This window comes from Podarcis tiliguerta (assembly GCF_965153285.1).
Source record: "Podarcis tiliguerta genome assembly, chromosome: 18".
Taxonomy (NCBI): Eukaryota; Metazoa; Chordata; class Lepidosauria; order Squamata; family Lacertidae; genus Podarcis; species Podarcis tiliguerta.
Genome location: NC_139551.1, coordinates 5,812,277 through 5,835,493, shown reverse-complemented (window position 1 = coordinate 5,835,493; position 23,217 = coordinate 5,812,277). Strand labels below are relative to the sequence as shown.

At 47.5% G+C, this 23,217-nt stretch overlaps 2 protein-coding genes across 7 annotated transcripts in view; both read left to right on the top strand.

The window, feature by feature from the left end:
- The window catches only part of ACSBG2 (acyl-CoA synthetase bubblegum family member 2), a gene marked incomplete at its 5' end in the record, with an annotated part of 37,342 nt that extends 24,533 nt beyond the window's left edge, over positions 1 to 12,809 (top strand). For 2 of the 4 annotated variants that reach the window (XM_083421502.1, XM_083421504.1), the window contains 6 exons: positions 1,142 to 1,183; positions 2,484 to 2,717; positions 3,733 to 3,950; positions 5,728 to 5,867; positions 8,301 to 8,547; positions 11,075 to 12,809. In XM_083421502.1, the coding sequence (XP_083277628.1) occupies positions 1,142 to 1,183; positions 2,484 to 2,717; positions 3,733 to 3,950; positions 5,728 to 5,867; positions 8,301 to 8,547; positions 11,075 to 11,151 (958 nt within the window). In that variant the 3' untranslated portion in view covers positions 11,152 to 12,809. The remainder of the gene's footprint in view (positions 1 to 1,141; positions 1,184 to 2,483; positions 2,718 to 3,732; positions 3,951 to 5,727; positions 5,868 to 8,300; positions 8,548 to 11,074) is intronic. The other 2 variants (XM_083421503.1, XM_083421505.1) reach the window with 1 other exon arrangement.
- Positions 12,810 to 18,812: 6,003 nt separating this feature from the next.
- The window catches only part of RFX2 (regulatory factor X2), a 52,142-nt gene continuing 47,737 nt past the window's right edge, over positions 18,813 to 23,217 (top strand). Inside the window, exon 1 of one of the 3 annotated variants that reach the window (XM_083421513.1) lies at positions 18,813 to 19,006. The gene's annotated coding sequence lies outside the window, so the exon portion shown is untranslated. The remainder of the gene's footprint in view (positions 19,007 to 23,217) is intronic. The other 2 variants (XM_083421512.1, XM_083421514.1) reach the window with 2 other exon arrangements.

Genomic DNA, 23,217 nt, shown 5'->3' with positions numbered 1-23,217 from the left:
ATCTTTATTTGCGTCAGCCATTGGTCATAGCAATAAAACAACAATACGATATACAAAGAATAGAAATAAAAAGTCAATTATATAAATTTTAGGGTTTTGAATCAATAGTCAAATAGTGGATCTGATTCTGATTGCCCCAGCGAAAAACCTTGCTACCTTTGCTGTCGCCTGCTCATCTTGATCTGCCAAGAGAAAGGACACTGGGGCAGTGGTTGGGCGACCCGGAATGGACAATAAAAGAGGGGTGATAATCTCATTCCTCAAGTCTTTATAAAGAGGGCAAGCCAGAAGGGCATGTGCCACCGATTCGGTGCTGCCATCTCCACAGGGACATAAACGCTTTTCGTGTGGAATCTGTTGGAATCGTCCCTCAAGTCCAGCTGAGGGCAAGATATTCAATCTTACAAGAGTAAAAGCGTGTCTACATTTTAGAATTGCTAGGTTATGCAGATAGGGTGCCAGAGAGTCGAAATGGGAAGGTGGAAAATAGACATGCCGTGGGCAAAACCTCCTTATTGTGGCCAAGTTGTTCCGACGCTCGATATCATTTAGGAGCTGACAGATTAGTCTGTTTTCTTTGCTAAAACACAAACTCAGTAGCTGCCATGGTGATAAGCCACAAGAGTGAAGTTTTTGATAGACAATTTTAGTCCAGGCACTTCTATATTTCAGAATTGTTAGGTAATGCAGATAGGGTGGTCTCAGCGGCTGATCCCAGTCACCAGTCTTCCCCTGCGAGAAGTGAGGTTACAGGGAACCAGGCAGGGGGCCTTCTCGGTGGTGGCGCCCACCCTGTGGAACGCCCTCCCATCAGATGTCAAAGAAATAAACAACTATCTGATGTTTAGAAGACACCTGAAGGCAGCCCTGTTTAGGGAAGTTTTTAATGACTGATGTTTTAATGTATTTTTAATCTTTTTTTGGAAGCCACCAGCCAGATGGGCGGGGTATAAATAGATTATTATCATTATCCATTACCATTACCATTATTACCATTATTATTATTATAGTATAGCAGCTACCATTATTATTATAGTATGGCAGCGTTCCGCTTGGACCCTGCAAAACTCAAGAGCTTCACAAACTTGTGAAACTCCTATTAAGATGAGGGGGCCTTTTCTTCTCTCTTCCCCCCATTCAGACTTAAAACTGGAGGCTCACAACGCTCAAGGGAAGAAGACAGGTATAACTTTAAATAAGTTTGTACGGTTAAACCTGCACTGTTGAGAAGCACACAAACACACACCCCAGTTTTGTTGTGGTTGTGCCTCTTTATCGACAGGAGTTTGAAGCCCTGCTGTAAAAGGCTGTAACTGTTTTTAATATAGAATCATAGAATAGAGTTGGAAAGGGGACCCTGAAAATCATCTAGTCCAACCCCCTGCAATGCTGGACTGTACAGTTGTCGATCGAACCTGCAACGATCAAATTCTTCTGATTATTCCACTACTTGCTGGTTGCTGCCCTGGTGTAGTCTGGGAGGAAGGGCACAAGAGACAAACTCAACAATTGAAATAAATACTGATTTTAAAGAAGAAATTGTTTGCAGGATATTGGTTTGGTTCCCCCCCCACCCAAGCGATTATATTAGTGATTTCCTCCCTGACAGCCAAATCCCAGCTATGTCTTGGGAAACTCCGAACATTTTGCAACCCTTACTTAAAAACTCAGTGTCAAAATGTTAGGGCTCAAATCGGATTTGAAGTGAGAGCAGCAGCGGGGAGTGAAATCTTTGTTTTTCCTGTGAGATTAGGTGAAGGCATAGCGTAACTCTAATATGCAGCAGAAACTGAAATTTTGAGGGAACCATGGAAGGGGGAGTCGTAGGTGGAATGATGGATTGCTAAATCTGAAATGTTGTTCAAAAAACCCCATAAAAAATAAATGAAACAGTAATAATATAATGGGAGCGGTTGATCTCCCATCATATAATTGTAGCATTGGTAAAAGGTAAAGGGACCCCTGACCATTAGGTCCAGTCATGGCCGACTCTGGGGTTGCAGCGCTCATCTCGCTTTACTGGCCGAGGGAGCCGGTGTTTGTCCGCAGACAGCTTTTCCCAGTCATGTGGCCAGCATGATTAAGTTACTTCTGGCGAACCAGAGCAGTGCACGGAAACGCCGTTTACCTTCCCGCCGGAGTGGTACCTATTTATCTACTTGCACTCTGACGTGCTTTCGAACTGCTAGGTGGGCAGGAGCAGGGACCGAGCAACGGGAGCTCACCCCGTCATTGCGGGGATTCGAACCGCCGACCTTCTGATCGGCAGTTCCTAGGCTCTGTGGGGCATCTTAAGTCCAACTACCTGCAATGCAGGAATATTTTTACCCGATGTGGGGCTCGAACCCTAGACCCTGAGATCAAAAGTCTCAACCGGCGCGACACAACCAAGCAAGCAGAATGAATTGTTGACACTGAGAGTGCTAGCCATGGACTGAACGTAGGTTCTTTTCTGTAAATTGCTGTCTGTCTAATTTCCGTAGGTCCGACGAGCTCCCCCTGAATTTCCGCCTGGCCAGGAGCTTTGTCTTCAAGAAAGTGCGTAAACAGTTGGGCCTAGACCGCTGCACCAAATGCTACACAGGGGCCGCTCCCATCACAAGAGACACGCTGGAATATTTCCTGAGCCTCGACATTTGTATATATGAGCTATACGGCATGAGCGAGAGCTCTGGACCTCACACGGCTTCGTTCCCGAGTTCGTACAAACTGGGAAGGTAGGGGCGTAATTTGTATTTATTTTGGGAGAGGGGGTGATGCTGCAACCTTTGTTGGAATCAATAGTCAAATAGTGGGTGTTATTCTCATTGCCCCAGCTAAGAACCTTGCCGCCTTTTCTGTCACCTGGCTTGGGGCGCTGGGGAGATGAAATCAGAAACCAGGACGGCTCCTGTGATTCCGGGACTGTCCCTGGAAAATGGGGACATAACAGAGAGAAATGTAAAGTATTGCACTTGGGCAAAAAAAATGAGAGGCACAAATACAAGATGGGTGACACCTGGCTTGAGAGCAGTACATGTGAAAAGGATCTAGGAGCCAACAGTGTGGCGTGGCAGCTAAAAAAGCCAATCCAATTCTGGGCTGCATCAATAGGAGTATAGCATCTAGATCAAGGGAAGTAATAGTGCCACTGTCTTCTGCTCTGGTCAGACCTCACCTGGAGTACTGTGTCCAGTTCTGGGCACCACAGTTCAAGAAGGACACTGACAAACTGGAACGTGTCCAGAGGAGGGCAACCAAAATGGTCAAAGGCCTGGAAACGATGCCTTCTGAGGAACGGCTAAGGGAGCTGGGCATGTTTAGCCTGGAGAAGAGGAGGTTAAGGGGTGATATGATAGCCATGTTCAAATATATAAAAGGATGTCACATAGAGGAGGGAGAAAGGTTGTTTTCTGCTGCTCCAGAGAAGCGGACACGGAGCAATGGATCCAAACTACAAGAAAGAAGATTCCACCTAAACATTAGGAAGAACTTCCTGACAGTAAGAGCTGTTTGACAGTGGAATTTGCTGCCAAGGAGTGTGGTGGAGTCTCCTTCTTTGGAGGTCTTTAAGCAGAGGCTTGACAACCATATGTCAGGAGTGCTCTGATGGTGTTTCCTGCTTGGCAGGGGGTTGGACTCGATGGCCCTTGTGGTCTCTTCCAACTCTAGGATTCTATGCGAGCTGTTTTCCTTTGGGGAAAGGGGAAAGTCTCGACTGCTCACAAGCCGCTTTTTCTGCATTTCCCCCAGTTCCGGCAAAGAGATCACGGGCTGCAGAACGATGCTCTTCAAGCCGGACGTCGACGGCGTCGGCGAAATTTGCTTCGCTGGGCGCCATGTCTTTATGGGTTACCTGAACATGGAAGAAAAGACCAAAGAGGCCATAGATGATGAGGGCTGGCTTCATTCGGGAGACCTTGGGAAACACGACGCAGATGGGTTCCTCTATATCACGGGAAGAATCAAAGGTAAAAAAGGCCCCCTTCTCACGGTCCTTGGAAGAACCAGAATCCTTTTTTTAAAAAAAAAAATATTTATTCAATTCAATTCAAAATCCTTTATTAGGCATAGCACACCGCACATTAACATACAAACATCATATATATAGACTGTATAAAATACTGGCTCAGTGAACACAATTTATCCCAGTCCTAATCTAAAAAATAATATTTATTAAAAGTTTAATAGTTACAGAAGAAAGAAAGAAGAGAATAGGTACAATAAAAAAGAGAAAAAATAAAAAAATTAAAAAATACATACAACACCTCCACCCCACTAGAAAAAGAACAAAAACATTTTAAAACCCTTCCATTTTTTCACAATTCTATCCTTCAATGACTTATTTCCTCGACTTCCTCCCACCTCCCTTTTTTGTATTCCAGTTAATAATTAAGTCAGCAAATTCTTTCCATCTTTCACTGCTTCATTTTAACCTTATCTTCCCATCAACATCTATATCTATATATATATATATATATATATATATATATATATATATATATATTTGGATTTTATTTATTTGTTCACATTCTTATATTACATCGGTAAACGTTGTCATATTACATTACAGGACTTACTCTAATATAATTTCCAACATGTATACAAAAATTATATACAAATTTTATATACAGTGGTACCTCAGGTTACATACGCTTCAGGTTACAGGTGCTTCAGGTTACAGACTCCGCTAACCCAGAAATAGTGCTTCAGCTTAAGAACTTTGCTTCAGGATGAGAACAGAAATCACGCGGCAGCGTGGCAGCAGCAGGAGTGGTGCTTCAGGTTAAGAACAGTTTCAGGTTAAGAACGGACCTCCGGAACGAATTACAGTGGTACCTCGGGTTAAGTACTTAATTCCTAGCAATTAGCAATAATAATACATTTATATTGTTACGATTAAATATTTTTCATTAGGTTTTCAAATACATAAAGCAGAGTGAGTTATCGTTGGAAGTAAGGAGATATAATTATGCTTCCCTCAGTCAGTAAACAAATATAAACAGAACTACTATAACAAATAAACAAAATTAATTGAAAACAACCTAAATCCCACCCACAAACTAAAGACCCTTTGGTTCTAAGTACAGTGGTACCTCGGGTTAAGAACTTAATGCATTCCAGAGGTTCGTTCTTAACCTGAAACTGTTCTTAACCTGAAGCACCACTTTAGCTAATGGGGCCTCCTGCTGCCGCCGGAGCACGATTTCTGTTCTCCTCCTGAAGCAAAGTTCTTAACCCAAGGTATTTCTGGGTTAGTGGAGTCTGTAACCTGAGGTACCACTGTAAGTACTTAACTCGAGGTAAAAGGTAAAGGGACCCTTGACCATTAGGTCCAGTCATGACCAACTCTGGGGTTGCGGCGCTCATCTCGCTTTACTGGCCGAGGGAGCCGGCGTACAGCTTCCGGGTCATGTGGCCAGCAGGACTAAGCCGCTTCTGGCAAACCAGAGCAGCACACGGAAACCCTGTTTACCTTCCTGCCAGAGCTGTACCTATTTATCTACTTGCTCTTTGACGTGCTTTCAAACTGCTAGGTTGGCAGGAGCAGGGACCGAGCAACAGGAGCTCACCCCGTTGCGGGGATTCGAACCGCCGACCTTCCGATCGGCAAGTCCTAGGCTCCGTGGTTTAACCCACAGCGCCACCCACGTCCCTAACTCGAGGTACCACTGTACTATTAAATGTATGTTGAAGAGTGTGTGTGTTTAGGTTCCTGATGGCTTATGCCGTGTCGTCTCCTTCCAGAGCTAATCATCACAGCCGGTGGCGAAAACATCCCTCCGGTCCCTATCGAGGACGCCATCAAAGAGGCCATCCCCATCCTCAGCAACGTTATGTTGATAGGGGACAAGGCCAAATTCCTTGCCATGCTCATGACTCTGAAGGTAAGTCCTGCTCCAGTATACCTGAAGGAGCGTCTCCATCCCCATCGTTCAGCCACTGAGATCCAGCTCCGAGGGCCTTCTGGCGGTTCCCTCATTGCGAGAAGTGAGGTTACAGGGAACCAGACAGAGGGCCTTCTTGGTAGTGGCGCCCTCCCTGTGGAACACCCTCCCTTCAGATGTGAAGGAAATAAGCAGCTATCCTATCTTTAAAAGACATCTGAAGGCAGCCCTGTTCAGGGAAGTTAATATTTAACACTGTACTGTTTAATACTTGATTGGGAGCTGCCCAGAGTGGCTGGGGAAACTCAGCCAGATGGGCGGAGTATAAATAATAAATTATTATTATTATTATTATTATTATTATTATTATTATTATTATGGCCAGATTAAACTGACCGGTGGGCCAGATCAGGCCCCCGAAACTGACTTTGGACATGTCTGCCTTACGGGGTATTCCGGAGCCCGTATAGAGTCCGCAAGTGGATTCCCTATCAGTAGGAGGAAATAACAGAGGCCAACCAGAGAATATTGAGAAGCAAAGCAGCTAGTAAGCCTGATCTTTATTAAAGCTTTTGCAATAAGGTCCCCACTCACCACACGCAGGAGGGAGGAGGAACTCAGAACAATGGTGCGCAAGCCCTTATATAGACTCTTGAAATTGTTCACCCAAGACCACCCCCCAAGAAAACACACACATCATACATACATCACAGAAGGGAGCGGTCTACAGAAATCCTGCCTGCCAGGATACCTGATAATGGTCACTGATGGCATTAACTGGGCAGCCCGGCCATTCTTTTTTTGGCTCCTGAGTCCAGGTCACAAGCTCACCCTATTCTTACAGAAATATGCCCTTAAGACAGGATTTGCAAGCAAAAAGGCAATGGGAAGGCTTTCCCCATTTGCCTCCCTTTCTGCAGAGGAATTTTTGAGGTCAGTGGGAGAGTCAAAATGGCTTCAGGATGGCTCTCCTGTACTATTTCAGACACATGGTTCATATATTTAGATATGTGTGTGCATTTATGAATACTTATTCTATATTTGAGACCTTAAAATTCTTAGAGCAAGCTGTTCATGAAGTTGACTCTTTATTCAGCACAGCGCAGACATAGAGAGCACAGCAACTCTTTCCTGTAGATCGTGCCTCTCCTCTCCCCAAAGCCGTTGTGTCAGGAGTTCAGCCTACACTCGAGTAGGACCCTGGCAGAGACACGTGCCCGACTGGCATGTTCTCTCCCTCCTGGTCGATCGTTCAGGAGGTTCATAAGCTTTCTTCAGCCCGAACATCACAGCGACCGATGCCAACCGACACCGGCACACTTAGAGATCCGCAGAGTTTGCGTAACAGACCTCAGCAACTCAGCATTTTGGCTAATCTACTTTATTTACATATCAACACACACGGAGCACTGCAACATGGCTCCCTCTCTCTCTAGCATCAGACAGCAAAGAGAAAAAGGACAAAGGACAAGAGTCCCGCTTCACGGAACACAGGAACACAAACATCCTGTCTCCGTCACTTCCCACGCTGTGGAGTCAAAACACACACCGTCATGTGAAAGACAACAATCCCATGACTGCAATCATAGAGCAGGAATCCTAACAAATTGCAGGGACTGTGTCTTCCCACAACTGGCTGTGCTTTTCCTGGGTCCTTCCCAAGCGATCTGAGATTCTGCCAGCGTGTCTGTCTGTCCTACACCCTCTTCACACCTCTTCTGGTTCTGGGAGACTAGCAGGAGGGGGAGACCACCTGGCTCCTTTGCCAGCCGGGCTTTCATCTCTTGTCTCCTGTCTTCCCTTTCCTCCAACCTGATTTCTGCACTGCTCTCTGGCACAGACTCTCCCTTCTCCCAAAGCCCTGTCGCTCTTTCCTCCTCCTCATTCTTCTCCCTTGTCTTCTCCCTCTGAGAGGGGGCGAATGTGGCCTAACTTCTTCAGTCCAGTAATTCAGCAGAACTTGGGTTGGAAATGGACACGGGTGGCGCTGTGGGTAAAAGCCTCAGCGCCTAGGGCTTGCCGATCGAAAGGTCGGCGGTTCAAATCCCCGTGGCGGGGTGCGCTCCCGTTGTTCGGTCCCAGCGCCTGCCAACCTAGCAGTTCGAAAGCACTCCCGGGTGCAAGTAGATAAATAGGGGCCGCTTACTAGCGGGAAGGTAAACGGCGTTTCCGTGTGCAGCTCTGGCTCGCTAGAGCAGCAATGTCACGCTGGCCACATGACACGGAAGTGTCTGCGGACAGCGCTGGCCCCCGGCCTCTTGAGTGAGATGGGCGCACAACCCTAGAGTCTGTCAAGACTGGCCCGTACGGGCAGGGGTACCCTTTACCCCTTTTTGGGTTGGAAAGATGTGTGGAAAGGATCTTGGTCCACGTTGCGGCCTCCTGTGTTGGCTGACGCACCTGCGCCCCTCCTTTTGAATTATCCCGTTCCAGTGCATGGTGAACCTAGAAACCGGAGAGCCGGAAGATGCGCTGACGCCTCAAGCCATCGAGTTTTGCCATAAACTGGGCAGCAAGGCCACCAAAGTGTCCGACATTGTGAACAGCAAAGACCCGGCGGTGTACAGCGCCATTCAGAAAGGGGTCACGTCCGTCAACGACCGAGCCACTTCGAACGCTCAGAAAATCCAAAAGTGGGTGCTTCTAGACAAGGATTTTTCCATCGCAGGCGGAGAACTGGGTGAGTGGGTGAAACTGGTATCTTTTTCCTTCAGTAGTCGTGTTTTTATTGAACTCTAAAATCTTACCATACGTATTCCAGATTCCAAAATTGTTATATGTTTCTATTTAAACTTAAGAACAGCATTCCAGGCTGTTCTTACTTCCCATCCCTGACACAGGTGGCGCTGTGGTCTAAACCACCGAGCCTCTTGGGCTTGCCGATCAGAAGGTCGGTGGTTCGAGTCCCCGCAACGGAGAGAGCTCCCATTACTCTGTTCTAGCTCCTGCCAACCTAGCACAGGGGTAGGCAAACTAAGGCCTGGGGGCCGGATCTGGCCCAATAGCCTTCTGAATCCGGCCCGCAGATGGTCCGGGAATCAGCGTGTTTTTACATGAGTAGAATGTGTCCTTTGATCTAAAATGCCTCTCTGGGTTATTTGTGGGGCCTGCCTGGTGTTTTTACATGAGTAGAATGTGTGGTTTTTATTTAAAATGCATCTCTGGGTTATTTGTGGGGCATAGGAATTTGTTCATTTCCCCCCAAAAAATATAGTCCGGCCCCCCACAAGGTCTGAGGGACAGTGGACTGGCCCCCTGCTGAAAAAGTTTGCTGAGCCCTGAGCAGTTTGAAAGCGCGCCAGTGCAAGTAGATAAATAGGTACCGCTGTGACAGGAAGGTAAACGGCGTTTCCATGCGCTGCTCTGGTTTCCGTCCTGGTGTCCCGTTGCACCAGAAGTGGTTTAGTCCTGCTGGCCACATGACCCGGAAAGCTGTCTGTGAACAAACGCCGGCTCCCTCGGCCTGAAAGTGAGATGAGCACCACAACCCCAGAGTCGCCTTGGACTGGACTTAACCATCCGGGGTCCTTTACCTTTTACCTCTCAACCCATTTACATCCTGCCTTCTTGTAAACATTTCCCCCAAGAATCATAGAATCATAGAGTTGGAAGAGACCACAAGGGCCATCGAGTCCAACTCCCTGCCAAGCAGGAAACACCATCAGAGCACTCCTGACATATGGTTGTCAAGCCTCTGCTTTAAAGACCTCCAAAGAAGGAGACTCCACCACACTCCTTGGCAGCAAATTCCACTGTCCAACAGCTCTTCCTGTCAGGAAGTTCTTCCTAATGTTTATCCCTCTATTTCATATGTTATCAGTATTTCAAATCCTGCTCGTGATTTCATCTGATTACGGCATTTTTTCAGATATTCCAAAAGGGGCTTTCATTCTTCCATGCGTAGTCCATCATGTTGGTTTCTTATTTATGCTCTGTAGTTTTCTTAAAGGTAAAGGGACCCCTGACCATTAGGTCTAGTCGTGGCTGACTCTGGGGTTGCGGCGCTCATCTCGCTTTATTGGCCAAGGGAGCCGCTGTACAGCTTCCGGGTCATGTGGCCAGCATGACTAAGCCACTTCTGGCGAACCAGAGCAGCGCACGGAAACGCCGTTTACCTTCCCGCCGGAGCGGTACCTATTAATCTACTTGCACTTTGACGTGCTTTCGAACTGCTAGGTTGGCAGGAGCAGGGACCTAGCAATGGGAGCTCACCCCGTCATTGCGGGGATTCAAACCGCCAACCTTCTGATCGGCAAGTCCTAGGCTCTGTGGTTTAAACCACAGCGCCACCCGCGTCCATTTTTATGCTCTTAGTTTTTGCTTTAAAATCCATTCTTCTTTTGTTGGTGTTTTCTCTTCTTTCCAGTTCTGCAGGGTTCTGGCTGCTGTCGTTGCATGCGTAAATAAATTTTTAGTTGCCATTTTGCTTTGCAACGGGCTGGATTGGATTACCCTCGGGGTTCCCAGTGCCGTGATACTATGAAAAAAAACCATACAGAAGGTTAAAAATTCTGCAATGGGTAAATGAAGGAATGGTAGTAGTTTTTTCAGTGGAGGGGGGTTTGCAGCCCCTGGTCTGCACTGAGTAGCAGCCGCTGCCCAGGGTTTAAAACGGGACCCTCAGGATCATCCAGTCCAACCCCCATAAATATGCAAGCTTGTCCCTTCCGGGGATCGAACCTGCAACCTTGGCCTTAAAAAAGGTAGAGGGACCCCTGACCATTAGGTCTAGTCGTGGCTGACTCTGGGGTTGCGGCGCTCATCTCACTTTATTGGCCGAGGGAGCGGGCGTACAGCTTCCGGGTCATGTGGCCAGCAGGACTACACCGCTTCTGGCGAACCAGAGCAGCGCACGGAAACGCCGTTTACCTTCCCGCCAGAGCGGTACCTATTTATCTACTTGCACTTTGACGTGCTTTTGAGCTGCTAGGTTGGCAGGAGCAGGGACCAAGCAACGGGAGCTCACCCTGTCATTGCGGGGATTCGAACCGCCGACCTTCTGATCGGAAAGTCCTAGGCTCTGTGGTTTAACCCACAGTGCCATCCGTGTCCCTTTGGCCTTATCAGCAACAATTTGAACCACCTGCGCTATCCAGGAAGCTCCTTGGAGACGGTGCCAGGAATCAAACCTGGATTTCCTGCAGGGAAGCCTCGTGTTTTCTCCAGCCTTCCTCGACATATCCTAACACTCTTTCTCTTGTTTCCAGGCCCCACGATGAAACTAAAGAGGCCCGTGGTTGCCAAGATGTACAAACAGCAAATAGACCAGCTTTACGCGAACTAAACGAGCACCTAACGATCGCCGGAGGACTGCATACCCGCCGGCCTGTCTGCCTCTATCAGAAGTCCAATCTTCGCTGCACGGACCGTCTTCATATGGAAAGAGAGGTGCCACCGTCTCTCGCTCCTCTTTCCTCTACCCTTATTGAGAAACGAGGTTTCAATAAAGGCAGCCCCCCAAATTCAGCTTGGTTTCTCTCCTCGCCAGTTGTTCCCCGTCCCACCCACCCCTTCCAAAGCCAAGTATTTCGGCTGCAAAACACCAGTGACCTTTGCTGCCTTTCTTTCTCTCTCCCCGCCCCCCGGGCTTTGTTTTGGAACCCCATTTTGGCACAGGGCTCCAGCCTGCTCTTGTGGCTTTGCACCCGGGCAACGTCCCTCGCCTTTTCTGTGCCACCTCTGTGTCTTTCACAACCCACCCTCGCCCTTTCTTGAAATTGAATGTACAGAAAGTGTGGTTTTCGTCCCCTAACTGTGCCTTGCAGGGGGGGAGAAACCCTGCGGTTTAGACGTGCAGATAACGGCAGCATCGCCTGTCCCCACGGTCTAAACAGAATTCTATTCTAGCAAGCGGCTGGCAGTGAAACCATCTCCCCACTGAACCGACTTCCTTTCTTCGTTGGTGAAACGCGGCACAACTTTATAATTTGTGTGAGTTTTCCCCCACCCTCTCCCACAGAGACCCACGACCCACCGAGAAACAACCACAGATGTCTTTCACGTGTGGATAAAAGGAAATCCGGTGCACTCACGAAAATCCTTATTATTATTTATATTTTGGAGTCTGTTCACTTGGTGAGGCTCGGCTGTAGCACCCGTTCGCGTGGAGCCTTTTCCGCAGAAACACAGGCGGCAGCGACTCTTACGAATGTTCCCCCTGTCCTCCTGGCAACCAGATTTTAGCGGTTCCTCCTGTGCCACCAAGGAAAACGTTGGAAGGTGGTGGGCTCTTGGAAAATCCTTGCCTGTGAACATGCTTTTTGCCCTCCGGGGGAAATGAGCACATGGGACACCCTGGCATGCAAGAAGAGACTCTCGAACTCTTATCTGAAAGTTGTGCCCATTCAATCATGCCACAAGCGTTGCCAGGTTGAACATCCGTGTAGCTTTCTGGGGCTGGTTCCTGTTATTTTATAATTTTCCTCCCTTCTCCTTTTTGCCTGTACTTGCTACCTTGAATACAGATGTAAGACCCTACCCACAGCAAAATAATTCGGGGAGATATTTGCTCCCCAATGCCTCTTGTTTATGCTGAAGCTGTTAAACCTCGTCTTGGAGAGACACAATATGTTCTGGTGTGCTGCAGAGTTGAGAAATAATAGCCTATGGGGGTATTGTTGTAGGGTGTTTGGGTTTTGTTTTGTTTCGTTTTTTTAGAGAGAGAGTTTTGCCCGTGCAGGGATAGAGGGAGGTATTTGGGGATAAAGCGAGGAGCTGTTGACGTCCAAAGAAAATACTTCCGGAATGTAAATGGCACTGGGTAGTTGGTGTTGTGGTTAAATCATGTTTGCAATTGAATGTATTGGGGTTAAATTAGCGGGGCGGCAGAGGGTCCTTTTGTACCCCCTCAAAAAAAGACAATGTTTGCTATGAGCCAAGGTTTATGTACACCTCTCCTGCCCTGTTGGAATGAGCGTTTAATAAAATTTCTGAATATCTCAAGTCTTGGCCTTTGTTTTTCCCTTTCGTTCTTCTCCTAAATAATACTGCTCCTTGGTGTGTGTTCTCCGGTTTTAAAGGATACTGCTTCTTAGTAGGCAAACACCTTGGACTTTTTTGCTCTATAAGACTCACTATTTCCCTCCTAAAAAGTAAGGGGAAATGTGTGTGCGTCTTATGGAGCGAATGCAGGCTGCGCAGCTATCCCAGAAGCCAGAACAGCAAGAGGGATTGCTGCTTTCACTGCGCAGCGATCCCTCTTGCTGTTCTGGCTTCTGAGATTCAGAATATTTTTTTTCTTGCTTTCCTCCTCCAAAAACTAGGTGCGTCTTGTGGTCTGGTGCGTCTTATAGAGCGAAAAATACGGTAAGTTGTTAGGGCCTTTTTTAAAAAAATGAAACGTTTGCTGCATTGTGAGTGTGGAGAGTTTTTAATTGGCTATTTAAATAGCTTTACTTCCCTTAAGCCAACCAGAGAACTTCTATGCTACAGGGCAGAACACAAATAGCTTGTCACGCCAAGCTGGGCCAAAGTCATGTCTAGGTCCACCATCTTGATTCAAAATGGCATCCAAAGACAAAAACCATTGCCTCCATCTTGGGAACCGTTGTGGCGACGTGGGCAACAATATCTTAGGAAGCATCCAAAAACGACACGATTGCGACCCATCGTGTCAAACTGGGCAAACCATGCCTTCAGAATCCTCCAAATCGCCGCAGTTTGGACCTAAAATGGGTGGGGTGATGTCAAAATGTGCGGGGATATCTTTAGAGGCCTACATGTTGGCACAGTTGGGGCCTGTCATGCCAAGAACATGTGAAATTCACACCCAAGCCCAGGTTTTGGTCCACCATCTTGATTCAAAATGGCGGCCCCTGGACCAACGTCAACACAAATTCCACGAGGAAGCCTCCTGCAGAGTTCGAAATGGGCGCAATTTGGACCCGTTGTGCCAAAAATCAAACGCAAGTCGCATCCAAGACATGTTTTGGGTGACCACCTTGATTTGAAACGGCAGCTGTCAACCCATCCAAACATCGATGAGAACTGCCGTCCGTTCCCCCGCCTCTCGCCAGGTTTGGTGGTGGCATTTTAAGAGATGTCCAAGCGTGCTGCTTTCCAAAAACGCGTAGTAAATCGCTCAAGTCCTTTCTGTTGTTGTTTTGGTGCTCGTCTATAACGAATGGAGATAAATACTATGGGTGCCAATACAAAATGGCTGCCATTTGCGGAAGAAAAAGAGGGGACTTGACTTTGTACCAGTGAGTAAAGGTAAAGGGACCCCTGACCATTTGGTCCAGTCGTGGCCGACTCTGGGGTTGCGGTGCTCATCTCGCTTTATTGGCCAAGGGAGCCGGCGTACAGCTTCTGGGCCATGCGCCCAGCATGCCTAAGCCGATTCTGGTGAAACAGAGCAGCGCACAGAAACGCCATTTACCTTCCCGCTGGAGAGATGCCTACTTATCTACTTGCACTTTGACGTGCTTTCGAACTGCTAGGTTGGCAGGAGTAGGGACCGAGCAACAGGAGCTCACCCCATCGCGGGGATTTGAACCGCCGACCTTCTGATCGGCAAGCCCTAGACTCAGCGCCACCCGCATCCCTCTTCCCTGCCGTTGTTGTTGTTGTTGAGTCGTTCAGTCATGTCTGACTGAGCTGGCGTACAGCTCATGTGGCCAGCAGGACTAAGCCACTTCTGGCGAACCAGAGCAGCGCACGGAAACGCCGTTTACCTTCCCGCCGGAGTGGTACCTATTGATCTACTCGCACTTTGACGTGCTTGCGAACTGCTAGGTTGGCAGGAGCAGGGGCCGAGCAACGGGAGCTCACCCCGTCATTGCGGGGTGTACCAGTGAGTACAGACGCACAAAAATCCCTGTTTATATCTACCCAACAGACACTGGCAGACATTCACACACAACGGTCCCTTGCTTTCAACCGGGGTGCAGAGACGCCGTCCTGCAGTCTTGATTCACAAAGAGCAGGGGTCAGCAAACTTTTTCAGCAGGGGGCTGGTCCACTGTCCCTCAGACCTTGTGGGGGGCTGGACTATATATTTTTTTGGGGAGGGGAGGAGATGAACGAATTCCTATGCCCCACAAATAACCCAGAGATGCATTTTAAATAAAAGGACAGTCTACCCATGTAAAAACATGCTGATTCCCAGACCGTTCGCGGGCTGGATTTAGACGGTGATTGGGCCAGATCTGGCCCCCGGGGCCTAATAATAATAATAATAATAATAATAATAATAATAATAATAATAAATTATTATTTATACCACACCCGTCTGGCTGGGCCTCCCCAGCCACTCTGGGCGGCTCCCCCCCCCCCAAAAAAAAACTTAGTTTGCCTACCCATGGCAGAGCGCATGGGATTTAATGCAATTATTTCCAGGGCCACATATAAAGGCTGTTGTAAATAAAAATATGCCCTGGGCCAGGTCACAGACTCACACCTTATTCAAACAGACATATCTTGTGAGGAAAGAGACAATGGGGAGGCTTTTCCAGTTTAACCTTGCAGAGAAAGGATTTGGTCAGTTTAGGAATCAAAATGGTTCCAGGTTGGTCTTCCTGTGCTGATCTATGTATGTGCAGTTATGAACATTACCATATATCTAATACCATAAAATTCCTATCACATTATCTCCTATCACAAGGCGAATGCTCTGATCTGCAAAGCTTAAGCTATAATAAATGCATTGATCTTTTTTTTAAGAGGACTTAAGGATCTTGCTTTTGCTGCAGCTGACAATGTCTGCCCCGTAAGCTACATGCAGGCTCAGCAAGTTGCGCTCTTGACTAATCCATCCTTCCTTCCTTCCTGTTCATGCGCAAGCCTCCAGCCTCGTGGCCTTGATGCTCTGAGCAACACAAAGCACCTTGGCCCAGTTGCGACATGAATTCCCACAATGCCTTGGGCCTCTGTAAGGTAAAGGTAAAGGTACCCCTGCCCGTACGGGCCAGTCTTGACAGACTCTAGGGTTGTGCGCCCATCTCACTCAAAGAGGCCGGGGGCCAGCGCTGTCCGAAGACACTTCCGGGTCACGTGGCCAGCGTGACATCGCTGCTCTGGCGAGCCAGAGCAGCACACGGAGACGCTGTTTACCTTCCCGCTAGTAAGCGGTCCCTATTTATCTACTTGCCCCCGGGGGTGCTTTCGAACTGCTAGGTTGGCAGGCGCTGGGACCGAGCAACGGGAGCGCACCCCGCCGCGGGGATTCGAACCGCCGACCTCTTGATCGGCAAGCCCTAGGCGCTGAGGCTTTTATCCACAGCGCCACCCGCGTCCCTGGGCCTCTGTACAGGAAATTAAACACGTTGCCTGGAGCCCCTCTCAAATGTCCTGTAAAACTCCAGGTTTTCCCTTGCCTTCTTCCCCCTCTCCTACGGCTTTGAGAGGTAGAGTGCCTCTGAATGTGGAGGCTCTATAGCTGTTGTAGCCAATGACCTTTCTCTCATTTATCTCATTTATTGTGGGTTGTCCGGCACAAGGTGGGGCTACCTTTTCCAGTATTCTGGAAATAACACAAATAAATAGCGTGGAAGGTGGGAAAGGAAATAAAATAAAATAAAATAGCACGAAAGGTAGGGGAGGGTGGGAGAGGCTATAAGAGAAGATAAAATTGCTTTATAGAGGTGTAAATAATTATAAGCATGAGAAGAGGTAAAATGTTTTCTATTTTTCCCTTGGTTACATGTGTTTTCTTTATTTCTTTGTATATTTTTTCTGTTTTGTACTTAATAAAATATAATAAAAAATATTTTTTAAAAAAGGTAAGATAAAATAAATGTATAAATAAGCATGGAAGGTAGGGGGAGGGCGGGAGAGGAAGTAAAATAAAATTGTTTTTTTATTTTTTTATAATAATAGAAGTTTTATAGTTACAGAAAAAAAGCATGAGAGAGAAAAAGCAATAAAAAATTAACAAACAATACATCGAAAATAGAAAGAAAAAACAATACATCAAAACGAGAAAAAACAAAAACATTTAAAAACACATCTAATTTCCATATCTTTATCTTTCATTTGCTTGTTTCCTCGACTTCCTCACACCTCCCTTTTTTGTATTCTAGTTCAAATTAGCTAATTCAGCAAATCCTTTCCCTCTTTCTCAATTTTTTGTTCTATAATTTATCTTAACACAGTCTAACTTTAAATTTTCCACTTTGGCCCATTAACAATCAGTTTTTGCTTAATTCCTTATAACATTTCTGCTAAAACCATATAATTTCATTCCAAATAAAATTGTTGTTTAGTCGTTTAGTTGTGACCAACTCTTCGTGACCCCATGGACCAGAGCACGCCAGGCATGGATCACTGCCTTGCCGTGGCGAAGGGGCTTGAATAACTCAGAGAAGCTATTTGCTATGTCGTGCAGGGCCACCCAAGATGGACAGGTCATAGTGGAGAGTTTTGTGTTTATTTTAAAAAATAATATTTATTAGAAGTTTAAATGTTACAGAAAAAGAGCACAAAAAAGAACAAAAGAAAAGAGAAAAAAATACATAAAAAGAGAGCAAAAAGAAAAAAAACCCACAATACATCAAAACACAAACACAATTAAAAACACATCCAATATTTATCCTTATCTTTCATTAACTTATTTCCTCGACCCCCTCACACCTCCCTTTTTTGTATTCCAGTTATTATCTATATCAGCAAATCCTTCCCATCTTTCACTGCTTTCTATCATTTAATTATCTTAATTTATTTTAACCTCATCTTACCATCAAAACCTTAGAATTTATTTATACTTAACTCCTTATAATATTTCTACTAAAGTCATGTAATTTCATTCCAACATTTCCTAACATTCATTAATTTTACAATATTTCTCTAAATAGAATTTTTAATTTTTCCCCCCCAATCTTCTTCCACCGTCTCTTCTCCCTGGCATAGTGGAGAGTTTTGACCAAACGTGATCCACCTGGAGCAGGAACCGGCAAGCCACTCCAGTATCCCTGCCAAGAAAACTCCATGGACAAAGACAACAGGCATATAAAAATGAAATAAAATGAATAAATAGCATGGAAGGTAGGAGAGGGCGGGAGAGGAAATAAAATAAGTAGCATGGAAGGTAGGGGAGGGTGGAAAATTAAATTAAATTAAATTAATAAATAAATAAAATAAAATAAAATAACATGGAAGTGGTAGAGGACATAAAATAAAATAAAATAATAAAATAAAATAAATAGCATGCAGTGGCGTAGCGTGGGTTGTCAGCACCCGGGGCAAGGCAAGTAATTTGCGCCCCCCCCACTGCACTGTCCCTCCCCCAGATAGTCCCTCGCTCTCTCTTCGCACCGCACCGCACGCCTGGCACCCTCCCCTCCACAGTGGGCAGCGACCCGGCGGTTCGGATCGGATTTGCACAGCCAGCACGGCCCCCCCTGCACCCCCCACGCTACGCCACTGATAGCATGGAAGGTAGGGGGGGGGGGAGAGGCAATAAAATAAGTAGCATGGAAGGTAGGGGAGGGTGGAAAATTAAATTAAATTAAATTTAAAAATAAATAAAATTAAAAATAAATAGCATGGAAGTGGTAGAGGACATAAAATAAAATAATAAAATAAAATAAAAAGCATGGAAGGTAGGGGAGGGTGGAAAATAAAATAAAATAAAATAAATAAATAAAATTAAATAAATAAATAAAAAATAAAATAAAATAAATGGCATGGAAAGCAGGGGAGGAAATAAAATAAAGGGACGGCAGGGTAGGTGAAGAAAACAAAACGAAACAAACGGCGTGGAAGCGGTTGGCAGGCGGCAGGGTCGAAAGGCGCTCTGCACGAGCTCAGAAGCCCGCCGCTCCTCCTCCTCCTCCTCCTCCCCGAGCAGCTCCGCTCCCATTGGCCGCCGCGGCTGCCCAATCAGCGCCAGGGTAGGCCGAGAGAGAGAGAGAGAGAGAGAGAGAGAGGGAGGGAGGGAGGGGGAGGATAGTTCCGCCCTCCGCGGCCTCGAGGGGGCGTGGCGCGGGAGGCGTGGGCGTGGCCCGGACTCCGACGTCACGCGGGAGGCTAGCAACAGTTGCCTCGAAACCCCGCGCGAGGAGGCGCCATAGTGACTGTAGCCCTGGAGACGGTTACTTGCCAACGGGAGCCGCCGCCGCCGCCGCCGCCTCACGCAGCCCCGACCGCCGCCGGAGCCCCGCGCAGCCCTGAGGGGAGCCTGGAGGCGCCGGGGAGCCACCCAGGTAAGCCTGCCGGGGGGGACGGCGCCTTTTCCCCCTCGCCCCGGTTCTACTCCGGAGTCACTCCGGATTAACGGGGTGGGGGGGGGAGAGCTCTCCCCGCTCCCCGGACGGGAGGGAGGAGCCGGAGTGACGCCGCGGTGACGAGGAGGCGAGCGCCGGAGGGCGCCTCTTCGGAGGACCGGGGGAATCCGGAGTGACTCCGGATCGGGGGCGGGCGGGGGGCGGAGAGGGGTGGGGGAGCCCAGAAGGGAGCTAGGGGTGGGCGTGTGCGCGCTTGAGAGAAAGGGAAAGTGGGGGGGGGGGGTCGCCTTTGCAGCAGGCGGCGAATCCGGAGTGACGTCGAGTTTGGAGGGCAGGGAACTTCGGGGAAAGTTTTTGATTCTCATCGTTCCTGCTGGGGGGAAATGGAAACTGGAGTGAGCCTGGTTTCGGATGAGAGCAAGCCGAGTGGCGCTCTGTTCTGTTGTAAAGCTGGGTTTTTAATTTGGAGTGGCTCCGGATTCGGGGGGGATGAGTTAGGGGTGAAGCCGCTAACGGGAGCCCGGTTGCCCCAGGCAACTCTGGACTCAAAGAAAAGGGCAGGAAGGTGTGGTTTGCAACTAGAGGAAGCCGATCGGTGCAGAACAGGAGCTCCATTTCTCCACCTGAGGCTCAGAATTGCCTGCCCTGGCTGGCAGCGGCCTGGACTCGAACCTGGAACCTCCTGCATGCTGTCCGTGCTCTCGGCCACCGAACTGCAAGAAGAAAGAGAGCGATTCAGGTTCGGCGGCGCTCCAGAGCGACCCGCTTCTGCAGCAACGGCTCCGATTTGGTGTGACTCTGGATTGGTGTGTGTGTGTGTGGAATCTTAGCCAATTCCAGATGAGTGCAGTAAGAAGTTGGCTGTACTTTTATTTTGTTTATTTATTTTTTGGAGGAGGGCGAATGCGGCAGAGGCGTGAAACCCCAGGAAACTGCAATAAATAAATGGTGGCCCCACGAAATCCAGATTAAGTGAGGGTCTGCCGTGTCATCCTTTGGCTCCTGACCTGCCTGAGTCGTGAGCTATGGGAAGGCCACTCTTTGGCAAGGCTAGACATGCGTTCCCCACACACCCCACACCTGTCAGTAATTGCTGTTCCTTCGCAACAACAGTTCAGCAACCAGCATTGCAAAAAAAAAAAATGCTCTCCGTGGATGTCTCTTTGATCTCGTCTTCTATTCTGTCCCGTTCTTTACAGCAGCCTCTGTGCCGTTATCCATCTCTATTTTAAATCTTTGCCACCCCTGCTTTTCAGGTATAAGGTTTCCCAAAGTGGTTTGCAAAATGTTGAGAAGAGCTTCAAAGCCGGCACATTGGAAAAAGGAAAACTAAAGGAAGAGTTGTGTTCCTTTAACTTTTACTTTCGGTCTTTTCCCCTCGCTTTCTCCAATAATCCTCCGATAAACTTTCCACCCATTTATTTATAAACAGCCTAAAAATTGCTCTGTCGTTTACAGAAGCAACGGCCACAACAACCCAGCTTGCGGCAATCAGGGGTCATGGCTGAACTGGAGGTGTAAAGGATTGGGAGCAGAGGTTGTGTTCTGTTTACTGATTTATAATTCCTTGTTGAATATTAAAGTTTTATTAAATATATATTAAAGATCACACTGAATCAGTCCCCCCCCCCAAACAGGTTTCTTGCTTGCATGTTTAAAGATCCTTTGCAGATCGGGTTCTTGCTTCTCAGGAGAGTGTGACAGTTTTAATGCAAGGCGAGGTAAGGCTAAGCAGAATCCAAGAGAAATTCTAGTTAGCGTCATGGAGTTTAAACCTTTGCAGTAACAGGGTAAGGACCAGGTCGTTTCCATAGCAATCGACTTACATAGATATAAGCATCGCACAAAATGTCCAATTATCGTTCTCCTTCATCAGGGACGAATGGGGAGGAGGAAAGAGAAAAAAACCTTTCAAATTCCTAGGCGCCATCGCCAGATTTCCAAGCTGCAGGCCTGAATGAATGTTTCAAATTCCTGGGTGGCTGCTTCAAATTATTAGAATTTATCCGCCCCCCCCCCTCCCCATCCCTGCTTTTGAGGGATATGAAGCAACTTGCAGGGTCTACTTAACTGAGACATTTGCAGCCTGCTATACCCTGGATTACAAATTGCGTTAGTAGCTATCGTCAGCATCCCGGCGCTGCTTGCCAGAAAATGCCAGTTCCTTCTAAAAGTCACCAACCGTAGAAAAACGATGAATTATTCAGCGAGCATAAAACTACTTCCTTGGTGCGAATTTTGGAGTTTGCATCGGAGGCCAAACCTGCGGGTGTGAAATACCGTATTTTTTGCTCAATAAGACTCACTTTTCCCCTCCTAAAAAGTAAGGGGAAATGTGTGTGCGTCTTATGGAGTGAATGCAGGCTGCGCAGCTATCACAACCCAGAACAGCAAGAGGGATCGCTGCTTTCGCTGCGCAGTGATCCCTCTTGCTGTTATGGCTTCTGGGATTCAGAATATTTTTTTTTCTTGTTTTCCTCCTCCCAAAACTAGGTGTGTCTTGTGGTCTGGTGCGTCTTATAGAGCGAAAAATACAGTAAATAAAACCACTTTCTTTTGCTGCCGTTTGCGGGGCGGGAGAGGGATCGCGGGGGAGGAATTTACAAACTTTAATAGCCCTGCCCTCCTTTCAGAACTCATTGATTAAACATTTCGGTCTTCAGGCTCCTCTGTCGTCAAATGTACTCCAGACCCAACGGCCTTTTATAAGCGGCAAGATATGCAGCGGGGTGGGCTGGCTTTATCTTCCTATTCAGCGAAGGGTTTCTTTCCGATGGCTGCCAAGATATATTTAAAACGTCCACTCCCCTCTCAAGTCTCAAATGCCAGCGCAGTTAAAGTCTGGCTAACATTCCTTCTGGAGTTGATTTCAGTCTGGTTGGCGTGCCAGGGCTTGCTGCTCGGAGAGCAAAACCTCTCCTGAATTGAGATTGTATTTCGGATACGCAAAACCATGTCTTCCTTTCCGTCCTTGTGCTGGGACACTTCGAGCCTGCCCTCTAATTGTTCTGCCGTATCTCTCGGCGCCTCGACTTGGAGTGGACCTTAGCCCAAATTCACATCAGCAAAGCAGCTGGCTTTTTCAAGTTTGGGCTGCCCTGGATCGATAGGCATGAAATCAGATATATTGTTGTAACTCGCCCTGGGATTTTATGTCAAAAGGACTGGCGGGAAATCAAATAAACACAGAGCTTTGGTTTCTACGTTAAATCAGAATCGTTCTGTTCCCTTCATAAATGCAAACCTGGCTTAAATAATCTGAGCTGCTGTTGCTCAGATCTAAGGTACTGCAAGCAGAACATTGACAAGTTATCTGAGCTGTCGCAGAGCTCAGATCTAAGGTCTTTCGTGCAGAATGATGCTAAGTAATCTGAACTTCCCAGTTCATAAATCTCATTGTAAGGACTTAACGTCTTCCAGTTTGCCTGATCCAGAAAGTTTGATAGTATTTTTGATAGTTTGATAGTTTCAGAAACACACATACGAAGGCCGGGATCGAACCTGCAACCTTGGGTGTTTGCAGCACCACGCTTCAACCGACTGAGGTATCAGATCTATCGGTGGCATTTTAGCCACGATGGTGAAATGGAATCTCCCAAGTCCAGAGGCTATATGAGTTGCTGAGGAGCAGACAGTTGCCTCCGTGCCTTTATCAAGTTGCATAAACGGAAGAGATTTCAGCAGGGATGTTACCTGGTTAAAGGAACATTTGCTGCCAAATGCATTTAGGTCAACTTGCATGTTCTCTTCTAGAACAGCATGTTATTAAAACTAAAGGTAAAGGGACCCCTGACCATTAGGTCCAGTCGTGACTGACTCTGAGGTTGCGGCACTCATCTCGCTTTACTGGCCGAGGGAGCCGGCATACAGCTTCCGGGTCATGTGGCCAGCAGGACTAAGCCGCTTCTGGCAAACCAGAGCAGCACACGGAAACACCGTTTACCTTCCCGCCGGAGCGGTACCTATTTATCTACTTGCACTTTACGTGCTTTTGAACTGCTAGGTTGGCAGGAGCAGGGACCGAGCAACGGGAGCTCACCCCGTCACGGGGATTCGAACCGCCGACCTTGTGATCGGCAACCCTAGGCTCTGTGGTTTAGACCACAGTGCCACCCGCGTCCCGACACAGGTCTTAAAAGGGGGTTAAAGGAGAAATAACTGACTTGTGATGAGTGATACTGGATTTATGC